Genomic DNA, 12,137 nt, shown 5'->3' with positions numbered 1-12,137 from the left:
CTGCACCCTCCATCCAGGCTGCATTGGCCAGTCCCATCTCCAGTATCTTTCCTCCTCTGCACCATCTCATGGTGAGAGGCCGCCCCCAGTCACTGTGACATGACCAGAGCACCTCGGGCCCTCACACACTATAATAGTGCCAGATTGGACCCCGGCACCCTCCATCCATGCTGCATTGGCCAGTCCCATCTCCAGTATCTCTCCTCCTTCTGACCCTCTCATGGTCAAACGTAGCGCCAACTCACAGTGACATGATCAGAGCACCTCGGGCCCAGGCGCAGGAACCCTCGACTTCTCCTCTCACTTCTGCTTCAAGGCTTCCAGACAGGTTAACGGAGCCACAAAACAACACAGAGTGGCTGCAGCAATGAAATACACCTCTCTTGAGGAAGAAGGTGAAGACCTCAATTGTCTATAAGCACATCAAGACATCACCCGCAATAAACACCTCACCAGCTGCTCTCAATCCGTTGCCCAAACAATAATGGAGGCCTTTTTGAATTTAGAGTTGTTTTATTTAGGATATATTTTATCACTAAGTTTTTATTGTTGATTTCAAGTAGTCCTTCTTGTGCGGCTGGTGACCATGAGCACATGATCGGCTGAGGTTCAGATATTTGTACATAAAGTTTTCCGTGAAGCTCCCAAGAGGCCGATGGCATCCACTTCCATTGCTGAACAGCCAAACTCTAAAGGGGGGGAAGAGGAGAAGAGAATGAAGGAAAATCAAAAACAGAGCGAGCTACCGCTTATTTGACTCACTACTCAGAGGTAGGGGGTGGACAGGATCTGCGACCCCGCCATCGTAGGGGCCAGCTGCACAAACCACATCCAGGGTGGTGGCCAACACTGCAACTTCCCAATCAAGCAGAGGGGCTAGCTGTGTGTCCCAGTAACAAAAACAGGGGGCAGCACTGCAACTCTCAGATCATACAGAGGCTTCCCTACTACCCAGCAAGAAAGACAGGGGGCAGCACTGCGACTCTCAGACCATACAGAGGCTGCCCTACGACTCAGCACCAGAGACAGGGGGCAGCACTGCAACTCCCAGATCATAAGAGGCTGACCTCTGACTCAGCAACAGAGACATGGGGGCAGCATTGCGACTCTCGGATCATACAGAGGCTACCCTATTGTTAAATGGTAGCGGCAGTTTCAGTCGATAACCTTTCAAGTATTTGCCCGGCGGTAATCGCCTCTTATACCACTCGATAATTTACCAATGAAAGAGGCAGGCGCCGGAGACTGGAAGGCAGGAAACAAAGTTTTATTCCGTCGGAGCAGAACACATCAGATCAGACAGCAAGGTATCGTCACGAGGTGCTCTAACTGCATCTCTGAGACCTGGTCTCTTATACACTGGTTTATTGCTTTATTACACATAGTACATTCTTGAGATTCCCTTGAAGTATGGGGGAATATCCCCTGAAGCCCTGGTTCAGATCCGATCCCACACATAGATACAGTAGAAGTTCCCACCCCACCCACAGTAGGAGACGGCTATTGCGCAGCAGGGTATTCCGCCAATTCCTGGGGGTGTGTGTTGTAGGAAAGTGGATATCTGACTATGGTTACCCCCAACTTTTTGCCTAGTGTCTAGCTGGTTTTTCGACTTAGTTGGCCTGAGATCCTGCCATTCAGGGTCTCAGGCTGTCTGCTCTCTCTGTAAAATGGACTCCATGTACCCTAGGTACATAACCAATTGGTAAGGATCACCTTATTGGACCCTGTACAGTGTACCCTAGGTACCCAGGGCATAGGTGTACCCTAGGCCTCCCAGGGGCTGCAGCATGTATTATGCCACCCCTGGTCTGGCCTTCCAATCAGACACAACTGGCTGATCACTCAGCTGGGGCAAGGTCGTGTAATCACCCCTTGCTTAGATATAGTATATCTATATCTGCCTTATATATAGACACATGTGTACCTATCAGCCACTCCTATGGCAGGCCTTAACAATCCTGGAGGCAGAGTGCTTGGTAACATGTGAGATGGTGCTCTAGCATGAGCTGAGCCTGTCTGCAGCTTTCGGAACCATGTCCTTATAGCTGTTCTATGATATAGCCTACCATATACTCTTAAAGTGCCTTATAATCTTAAACGGTTATGGTAACTATGGTTTGGCTTTATCAAAACATGTCGTGTAAGGTGTCTAACACTTTGGAATAATACCCCCATACCATTTCTGGTGATGAGGATATTATTCCTCCCTTCTAGAGGGAGAGACATGTTAAAATCCTACTTTGCTGTTTAACTCTAACCAAAGCCTCAGCATCACAAAATGGATGCTGCTGCCACGACACAAGTCTGACCTCCTGCAGCTGGGAGTGATCCCAGCCAGGGAGGCCTGGACAATAGGTTTCCTGCTTGGGGAGGTGCTAGCACCTCCCCAGACAGCCTTTAGTGTATTGGGGCAGGGTGGGCTGAAAGGAATGAGACATGCCTGGGGCACACAAGGTGTTCCTTGCATAGTCCAGTTCAAACCGGTGCTGGGGCACTCCAGCCCCAGCTCTGGCGCGAAACTGGACAAAGGGAAGTGGGTGTAACCGCCCCCTCCCAGGTCCCACCCATAAGGCGTGACCTAGCAGGTATCCCAGCCCCCCAGATTAGTATAAGAGTGGGAGTTGGGCCTCAAGACTTTAGATTATCCTGAACCTGCAAACTTGAACAGAAACTCTGGACCTTCGACATTCGACGAAAGAAGAAGACTGAAGAATCTCCCTTGTGGCCAAGGAGTGGCTACCCTGTGCAAACAGGCACCATCAAGAGACTACCCTTTGCTTTGTAAAACGTTCTACGAGGAACCGACTGCAGAGCCCGACCAGAGCCTTGACTCTCAGACTTCTCCGACCCTCATCCACATCTGCAGCAGAGCTGAGATCCGTGGAGGCGACGAGCGACGTGGGACCGGCTACCTGGAAAAAGTGGCTAGTAACTTACAGCGCAGCTTCTGAGGTACCCTCGAAGTTGTGCACCGGGGATTGAGAAGCCCCAACCCCAAGCACCATCTGCACCGAAGACCAGCCCCCCACACTCAACGAGTCCTGCGTGGGGCCCTTCAGCATTTTCCTGCTTGCCGCGTCTGTCCGGTTGCTTGCCCGCTGGCTAGTGGCCTTTGTGACGACGCACCCTGAAATCTTCTGCGCTGGTTTGGCTCCTCCAGACTGGCTCCCGCTTCTCTGCAAAGAAGAAGCACCCCAGACCTCCCTGGTCTGATCCTGAAGCAAGTCCTCCGTCCTTCGTGGGTTCCGCTTGCCAAGGCCTGGTGAGTCCTAGCCCAGCTTCGACGCCGCCGACAGCAAGAGCCTTCGTGGGACAGCTCGCCTCCTGGTCCTGGTCGTCCTCGACGCTTCCTGGTCCTCCTGGCTGCAGCGACAAGCTTCACCTTCACCTGCAACTCTTCACGACATCGTCTGGTTCCTTCCTGGTTCCACGTGGTCACTGGCTAGTGACCTTGACTCTGTCCCTTCTGCTTGCAGGTCTCCTCTCTTCTTGATCCCAGCCTTGGGATCCGCCGGACACTCTTCACTGACTGCCTGTCAGCATCTTTCTTCAGGCATCCATAGGAGTCGACGACGAAACCCGACGCAACTTCAACCCTATGCACCCGCAGCCTGTGGGCTAGGTAACTTGGGTACTCCGGTGCTCATCAGGATAGTGACTATCCTAGTGTCTAAGTTTCAAGTCTCAACTTCCTAGCTACTCCGGAAGTGTCCTAAATCTATCTATTTCTAAACTGTACTATTGCTAGTGACTTTTACGCATTACGCGTGAGTGTTTCCACTCTGCACACGAATCCCGTGGGCCTCCCACTTCCAATCCTTTGGTAGTCTAGTGTAGCCCCAGCGATTCCCTAGGCCTAGGCCTATTCTATTTCCGTGACAGTGGTTCTTATACCACTTACTTAGTATATGGTTTGCGTGGCCCCTAGGGCCTAACTGTATTACTTACCTGTGTGACTTACTGTATGCATTAATAAGACTGTGTTGTACTTACCTCTAATCTCATAAAGAGTGCTGAGGGTTTTCTTAGAATAAATACACTTTATTTTATATATATATCTGTTGTGGTGTCCTTTCATTTGGTATTCAAGGGATTATATATGGTATCACAGCTGGCTTCACATGCCATTCAGAGTTTAGCCTAAGACTGCTCTTGTCCATGCTACCACTAGGATAGCTGGTCTATAAGGTTGACTTTACAACCAATCACCATAAGGGTATTTGGACTGATATAAGGTGTACACTATAACTAGTGACATCATACATCAGGCCAACTTCTCACATTGGTGGCAGCGGTGGGATCTGAGCTTGCTGTTGTAATACCATTGTAATCTTGAGATACTAAATTGAAAGATCACACAGATATTGTCTAGGTACATATAACATAGTTTATAATACTTAAGTCCTACTGGACTTAGTAGTTGTAGGTTGAAGGGAGTAACACACCCTGACTACAACTACTAGAGAGGTTTAGTAGAAACAACTAGTGTAGGTAGGTGCACACACCACACCCTCACTAGATCATGCCTCTGGGAGGAGATCAAGTAGATGCTCTCTCAGGAGGGGCAGGTCTGCAGAAGACCCCCTCTAGGAATGATACCTTAACATTCCAGGAGATGAGACATTTGTGTACCTCCAGAGGAATAAAACAGGGTTCCAACCCTACCCTTAGACAGCTAGTGGAGCTTCTGGAGGCCTATGATGCTGAAAGAGCTGCCAGGGATGGTGCCATAGCTGTAGATACGGGTCTACCCACCACAGATGAGTCAGATGGGACTTCAGAGGAAGAGGTAGACAGCCAGGGCCAAGTGGGAAGACTTAGCCAGGCTAACCTAAGCTTACATGGGAGTGTGCATGGGGTCCCCCCATACAGACCCACAAGTAGGCTTTCACAGAGAAGCAGGAGGGACAGATCCCCTTCAAGGGAATCCATCAACTCCCATGTCTCTAGCATCTCTAATGCTGCCTCTCACAGGGGAATGACTTCACCTGAGAGAAAGGAGCATGAAGCCAGAATGAGGGAAGCTAATCTGAGGATTCAGAGGGAAGAACTTGCCCTTGCCAAAGAGAAGCTTGCTCTGGCTAGAGAGCAAAAATTGTGTGGGTCAGAACCCACTGGTGGCAGCAACATTCCTAGAGATAGGGATAGGTCTTATGACCATAGAAACCTAAGCAAGATAGTCCCCCCATATCAGAATGGGGATGACATCCACAAGTGGATGACTGCTTTGGAGAGGGCCTGCAAAGTACAGCAGGTACCCCAGAGTCAGTGGGCAGCTATCTTGTGGCTCTCCTTTTCTGACAAAGGCAGAGACAAGCTCCTCACAGTCAGTGATGAGGATGCAAACAATTACAAAGTCCTGAAGAGTGCTCTGAAAGATGGGTTTGGCTTAACCACTGAGCAATATAGGTTGTTGTTCAGAGACACCCAGAAGACACAGACACAGGACTGGTCTGATTTTGTGGATTGTGCCACTAAGGCTTTGGAAGGTTGGTTAAATGGCAGCAAGGTGCAGGACTATACAGGATTGTACAACTTGATTATGAGGGAGCAGATCCTTAGTAATTGTCAGAACCAGCTTCTCCATCAACACCTGGTAGACTCAGATTTGACCTCTCCCCAAGAATTGGGAAAGAGGGCAGATAAATGGGTCAGGACCAGGATTAGGCCTAAAAATCAGGGTGGTGACCAAAAGAAAGATACCACCAAGCCTCAAGAGAAGGGTGGGGATAAAGCAAAAGAGAAATCTTCCTCAGGGCCTCAAAACTCCACACAGGGTGGTGGGTCCCAAGCTCCCTCCTCTACCACAGTTAAAAAGCCTTACTGCCATGAGTGTAAAACTCCTGGGCATTGGAAAACTGACAGCAGTTGCCCAAGGGCTAAAAACAAAACTGTTCCTCCAACTACTCCTATCACACCACCTATTACTGTCAGCAGTAATCCCCCAGGTGGTGGGAGTGCCCCCCAAAATTTGGTTGGGCTTTCTTGGGGAACACAGGGGGATCCTGGCTTAGCCAATTCCCCTACAGCAGCTACTCTTGTCTGTGATGGTGGCATGGGGTTTGCCAACTTCACTGCCTGTCCCAACACTTTGGGTAGGTACAGACAGGAGCCCTACATCAATGGTAGAAAAGCTGAGGCCTACAGAGACACTGGAGCTAGCATCACTATGGTGGCCCATAGGCTAGTTCCCTCTGAGCAGCTTTTGCCTGGTTTCTCATACCAGGTGACTAACATTGATGGCAAACAGAACAGTCATCCCATGGCAGAGGTATGTCTCAGCTGTGGAGGTGTCACTGGCCCTAAAAGGGTGGCAGTGTCTCCAACCTTGCCTGTGGACTGCTTACTGGGGAATGACTTAGAACTCTCAGCTTGGGCTGGAGTTGAACAAGACACCCATTCCAAAATGGTAGGCCTTTCACAAAAGGGTAGTGGGGTTGTGCCAGTCACGACCCCTGTCCAAGTAGATTTCCTCCCTGAAAAGGTTGGAAGGGCAGTGGTAGCCACAGCCCAGGCACAGACAGACTTCCCTGTAGAGATTGGCAGAGCTGTGACAGTCACAGCTCAAACACAAACTGAGTGCCTCCCTGAAAAGGTTGGCAAGGCTGTAATGGTCTCAGCCCATACTCAGACTGACATAGGTGTAGTGAAGCCTGAAACTATGGATCACTCCACACAAACAGAGAGTAGTGGGGAGGAAGAAAAGTCTCCCTCTCCCCAGACATTAGGAAAAGGTCAGCCTCCTCAGGGATCTGACCTCACCCCTTGTGAAGGAACTGCCCCAGAGGTAGCCAGGCCTGGCCTGGCAGAGCCTCTGATGTCAGTGGCCCCTTCCAAGGTGGGACCCAGTCTGGTGCAGGTAGCCTGCCTCTCTCTACCCTGCCTCAGTCAGCCCAGGGCTGCAGAGGTCAGGGAGGCCAGTGGACCCCAAGAGGGCCCCTGTCCACAAGAACCCCCCCATCAAAAGAATGAGGATTGCCTGGCTAGTAGCCCTAGCCAGGTGATGGGTAAAAACATTCCTGAGGGATCCCCTTTACAGGTAGTTAGGGACCTCCCCCAGAGGGATTCTGTTGGGCACAGGCAAACATGGGACCTTAGGGCCCCAAACCTGACCTGTCCCTCCAGTAAGCCCACAAAAGGGACCCAGCCTCCAGCTTTAGGTAGCCAGAGGCTGACCCTGAGAGCACAGTGCAACTCAGTGAAAGAAAGAAAGGCATCCAGGGTGGAGGATGATTGGAGGAAGCTGAGGCCTCACTTTGAGGACACTCACTTCAGTACTCCATCTCAACACCAGCCTTTTACTTTGCAAAGACACACCAAAGGTAGAGATTCCCTATGGTGGAGACCCTATGATATCCTTAGGATGAGGGATTGCTTAGTGGACCATGAGACAGCGGGTAACCATGCCAGTGCTGGTTCTTCCTTATATGGCCACTTAGGCAATAGAGGCTTACCTTGTCAAGGCCAGCCTTATCTCCTTTCGTTTGGGGGGGGGGTTGTGTAGGAAGGTGGATATCTGACTATGGTTACCCCCAACTTTTTGCCTAGTGTCTAGCTGGTTTTTCGACTTAGTTGGCCTGAGATCCTGCCATTCAGGGTCTCAGGCTGTCTGCTCTCTCTGTAAAATGGACTCCATGTACCCTAGGTACATAACCAATTGGTAAGGATCACCTTATTGGACCCTGTACAGTGTACCCTAGGTACCCAGGGCATAGGTGTACCCTAGGCCTCCCAGGGGCTGCAGCATGTATTATGCCACCCCTGGTCTGGCCTTCCAATCAGACACAACTGGCTGATCACTCAGCTGGGGCAAGGTCGTGTAATCACCCCTTGCTTAGATATAGTATATCTATATCTGCCTTATATATAGACACATGTGTACCTATCAGCCACTCCTATGGCAGGCCTTAACAATCCTGGAGGCAGAGTGCTTGGTAACATGTGAGATGGTGCTCTAGCATGAGCTGAGCCTGTCTGCAGCTTTCGGAACCATGTCCTTATAGCTGTTCTATGATATAGCCTACCATATACTCTTAAAGTGCCTTATAATCTTAAACGGTTATGGTAACTATGGTTTGGCTTTATCAAAACATGTCGTGTAAGGTGTCTAACACTTTGGAATAATACCCCCATACCATTTCTGGTGATGAGGATATTATTCCTCCCTTCTAGAGGGAGAGACATGTTAAAATCCTACTTTGCTGTTTAACTCTAACCAAAGCCTCAGCATCACAAAATGGATGCTGCTGCCACGACACAAGTCTGACCTCCTGCAGCTGGGAGTGATCCCAGCCAGGGAGGCCTGGACAATAGGTTTCCTGCTTGGGGAGGTGCTAGCACCTCCCCAGACAGCCTTTAGTGTATTGGGGCAGGGTGGGCTGAAAGGAATGAGACATGCCTGGGGCACACAAGGTGTTCCTTGCATAGTCCAGTTCAAACCGGTGCTGGGGCACTCCAGCCCCAGCTCTGGCGCGAAACTGGACAAAGGGAAGTGGGTGTAACCGCCCCCTCCCAGGTCCCACCCATAAGGCGTGACCTAGCAGGTATCCCAGCCCCCCAGATTAGTATAAGAGTGGGAGTTGGGCCTCAAGACTTTAGATTATCCTGAACCAGCAAACTTGAACAGAAACTCTGGACCTTCGACATTCGACGAAAGAAGAAGACTGAAGAATCTCCCTTGTGGCCAAGGAGTGGCTACCCTGTGCAAACAGGCACCATCAAGAGACTACCCTTTGCTTTGTGAAACGTTCTACGAGGAACCGACTGCAGAGCCCGACCAGAGCCTTGACTCTCAGACTTCTCCGACCCTCATCCACATCTGCAGCAGAGCTGAGTTCCGTGGAGGCGACGAGCGACGTGGGACCGGCTACCTGGAAAAAGTGGCTAGTAACTTACAGCGCAGCTTCTGAGGTACCCTCGAAGTTGTGCACCGGGGATTGAGAAGCCCCAACCCCAAGCACCATCTGCACCGAAGACCAGCCCCCCACACTCAACGAGTCCTGCGTGGGGCCCTTCAGCATTTTCCTGCTTGCCGCGTCTGTCCGGTTGCTTGCCCGCTGGCTAGTGGCCTTTGTGACGACGCACCCTGAAATCTTCTGCGCTGGTTTGGCTCCTCCAGACTGGCTCCCGCTTCTCTGCAAAGAAGAAGCACCCCAGACCTCCCTGCTCTGATCCTGAAGCAAGTCCTCCGTCCTTCGTGGGTTCCGCTTGCCAAGGCCTGGTGAGTCCTAGCCCAGCTTCGACGCCGCCGACAGCAAGAGCCTTCGTGGGACAGCTCGCCTCCTGGTCCTGGTCGTCCTCGACGCTTCCTGGTCCTCCTGGCTGCAGCGACAAGCTTCACCTTCACCTGCAACTCTTCACGACATCGTCTGGTTCCTTCCTGGTTCCACGTGGTCACTGGCTAGTGACCTTGACTCTGTCCCTTCTGCTTGCAGGTCTCCTCTCTTCTTGATCCCAGCCTTGGGATCCACCGGACACTCTTCACTGACTGCCTGTCAGCATCTTTCTTCAGGCATCCATAGGAGTCGACGACGAAACCCGGCGCAACTTCAACCCTATGCACCCGCAGCCTGTGGGCTAGGTAACTTGGGTACTCCGGTGCTCATCAGGATAGTGACTATCCTAGTGTCTAAGTTTCAAGTCTCAACTTCCTAGCTACTCCGGAAGTGTCCTAAATCTATCTATTTCTAAACTGTACTATTGCTAGTGACTTTTACGCATTACGCGTGAGTGTTTCCACTCTGCACACGAATCCCGTGGGCCTCCCACTTCCTATCCTTTGGTAGTCTAGTGTAGCCCCAGCGATTCCCTAGGCCTAGGCCTATTCTATTTCCGTGACAGTGGTTCTTATACCACTTACTTAGTATATGGTTTGCGTGGCCCCTAGGGCCTAACTGTATTACTTACCTGTGTGACTTACTGTATGCATTAATAAGACTGTGTTGTACTTACCTCTAATCTCATAAAGAGTGCTGAGGGTTTTCTTAGAATAAATACACTTTATTTTATATATATATCTGTTGTGGTGTCCTTTCATTTGGTATTCAAGGGATTATATATGGTATCACAGCTGGCTTCACATGCCATTCAGAGTTTAGCCTAAGACTGCTCTTGTCCATGCTACCACTAGGATAGCTGGTCTATAAGGTTGACTTTACAACCAATCACCATAAGGGTATTTGGACTGATATAAGGTGTACACTATAACTAGTGACATCATACATCAGGCCAACTTCTCACATGTGTGACCGGTCGGGTCTCAGGGAGTAGGGGCTTTGATCTACTGTAATCCCTTTGATGTGGGGTGTTTCCTTTACAGTAGGGGCAATAAACTGCATCCGCAGGGCTAGGTGATGGCCTGGGACCAGTTCAGACAATGGGGCGCAGAGGAAGGGGGTTATCAAAGGAGAGGCATGACCATGTATGGGATGTCGGTCGGAAGTGGTTCCGTAGCAGGGTCGCGCAGAAAGAGAGGGTTTATGGCCTGTATGAGAGAGCAGGGGTGGCCAGCGCGCGGGGGATGCTCGCAGCGCCAAGGGGACCGCGCTGGCGATTGACAATGAGCGGGGAGAGAGTGGGGTGCCTGAAAATGGCGGCCGTGCATTCGCTATGCGTGGCGCTGGGGAGAGGCAAGATGGCGCAGATAATGTTCAGTTTGTAAGCTAAATTTCCACAGTCCTCCCTTTTAACATATCTCGCCAGCTTGTATTTGCTTACAGTTACAGTATTGTCAATGTTCGTCATACATTTCTTATAGATACAGAGTCTTTAGGGTAGGCAGGAGTAATCTGACACATTTGTACATTGTCTCATACAGTTTGATAAAGTAGGCGAGGAGGAAGTACATTCAAAATTACATTAGCTGTGCCGCAGGTCAGGCCCAGGTGAGTGTGTTCGAGTATGAATAGGATATTGTCCCAGTGTATAGTCGGAAGTGATTGATGCAGCATCATGAAAACTCAATAGGAAGATAGTTAATAAAAAAGGTGGTTGGGAGAGGGTTTTCAACTTAACATAGGGTCTTCTTGCCAGTGTCCTATTATAAAGAGCCATCACTGGTAAGCTCTTGTTGTTGTTCTTCTTTCGTTGGCACTGTTGAGCACCGGCGGTGGAGCTATGGTCCAGCTCAAATCTGATTTCTCACGTGGCAGGGTGTGACCACTCACTGTTCTCTGATCACAGTCCTGTTCCTTAACACAGTTCACCACAGGTACTTTGAGACAGGGTACCTGCCTTTTGTTCTTCGGTAGTAGGTCAAAGTCATAATCCAAATGGAAGAGGAAGAGAGAAGGGGGTGGCGTGCTTCGGGATGTCGAGGGAAGAGGGGTGGCGTGGTATCGGATCAAAAATGCGGACCAAGGAGAGCAGAGTCTTTCAGCACTGGGCCCATCAATCGGGCCCGACGGGTTGAGACTTCAGGCACGCTGGTCAGTGAGCAGGGGCCCCGATGTAGCCCCTCGCGCTTATCATTCTGATAATGGCGTCTCGTCTCACGCCCTTTTTGCTTCGTAGCTTCCCCTTGGTCGATGTCATAGATGCTTTATGGTCCGCAGTCAGGCTGTGCGTCACGTCCGACCCCTCTCTTCCGATGGCTGCAGGTTATCTTTGAATGGGTTATAAGAAACGAAAGTCTTAGAGATTTTGGCAGGGAAGACATTTACATACTTCATCCTCTCTCCCAACCACCGAGTAGTTGCGGAAATGCTCTTATCTGTTACTGTATGATTGGTGTCTATTAACTCTGATGTTAGTGGGCGTGTTACTAATCTATTAATCATTGCTGTGGTGCAGGTTTCTGTGGGTGCCCCTGCCCATCGTCTGGCCTTCTAGATGTTGATTTCTGCGTCCTATATTCGTTGCAGGAAGCCGGACATCTGTCACTTTCTGGTCTATTAAAAATTCGAACCGGCTTCTCCGGTAGAGACTCATTCATCTCAATACAAGGTTTGGTAATACACATCTTCCTCCGAGGATTACTAAGTTTGAGAAAAAGTAAGTGCGAGGTGCTACGGTCATGCGTTCACGGGTATCCTTTTCATAAGCTAAGCATTATTTTTGCTGGGGACAGTAGGTGACCCTTTATCAGTTTAGGCGATGGATTTATTAGAAAACAGGGCCATCAGCTGTTTCGTTCG

General features: G+C 50.2%; 1 protein-coding gene across 3 annotated transcripts in view; it reads right to left on the bottom strand.

The window, feature by feature from the left end:
* Positions 1-498: 498 nt before the first annotated feature.
* Positions 499-12,137, bottom strand: part of LOC146829717 (G protein-coupled receptor 143-like) — a 205,957-nt gene continuing 194,318 nt past the window's right edge. The window contains exon 10 of one of the 3 annotated variants that reach the window (XM_085606715.1): positions 499-689. In XM_085606715.1, coding sequence (XP_085462841.1) covers positions 610-689 — 80 coding nt within the window. In that variant the 3' untranslated portion in view covers positions 499-609. The remainder of the gene's footprint in view (positions 690-12,137) is intronic. The other 2 variants (XM_085606714.1, XR_014962042.1) reach the window with 2 other exon arrangements.

The sequence above is a fragment of the Triturus cristatus genome, chromosome 5_2, assembly GCF_964204655.1.
Source record: "Triturus cristatus chromosome 5_2, aTriCri1.1, whole genome shotgun sequence".
In the NCBI taxonomy this organism is placed as follows: Eukaryota; Metazoa; Chordata; class Amphibia; order Caudata; family Salamandridae; genus Triturus; species Triturus cristatus.
This window is presented reverse-complemented; position numbering and strand designations above follow the sequence as displayed.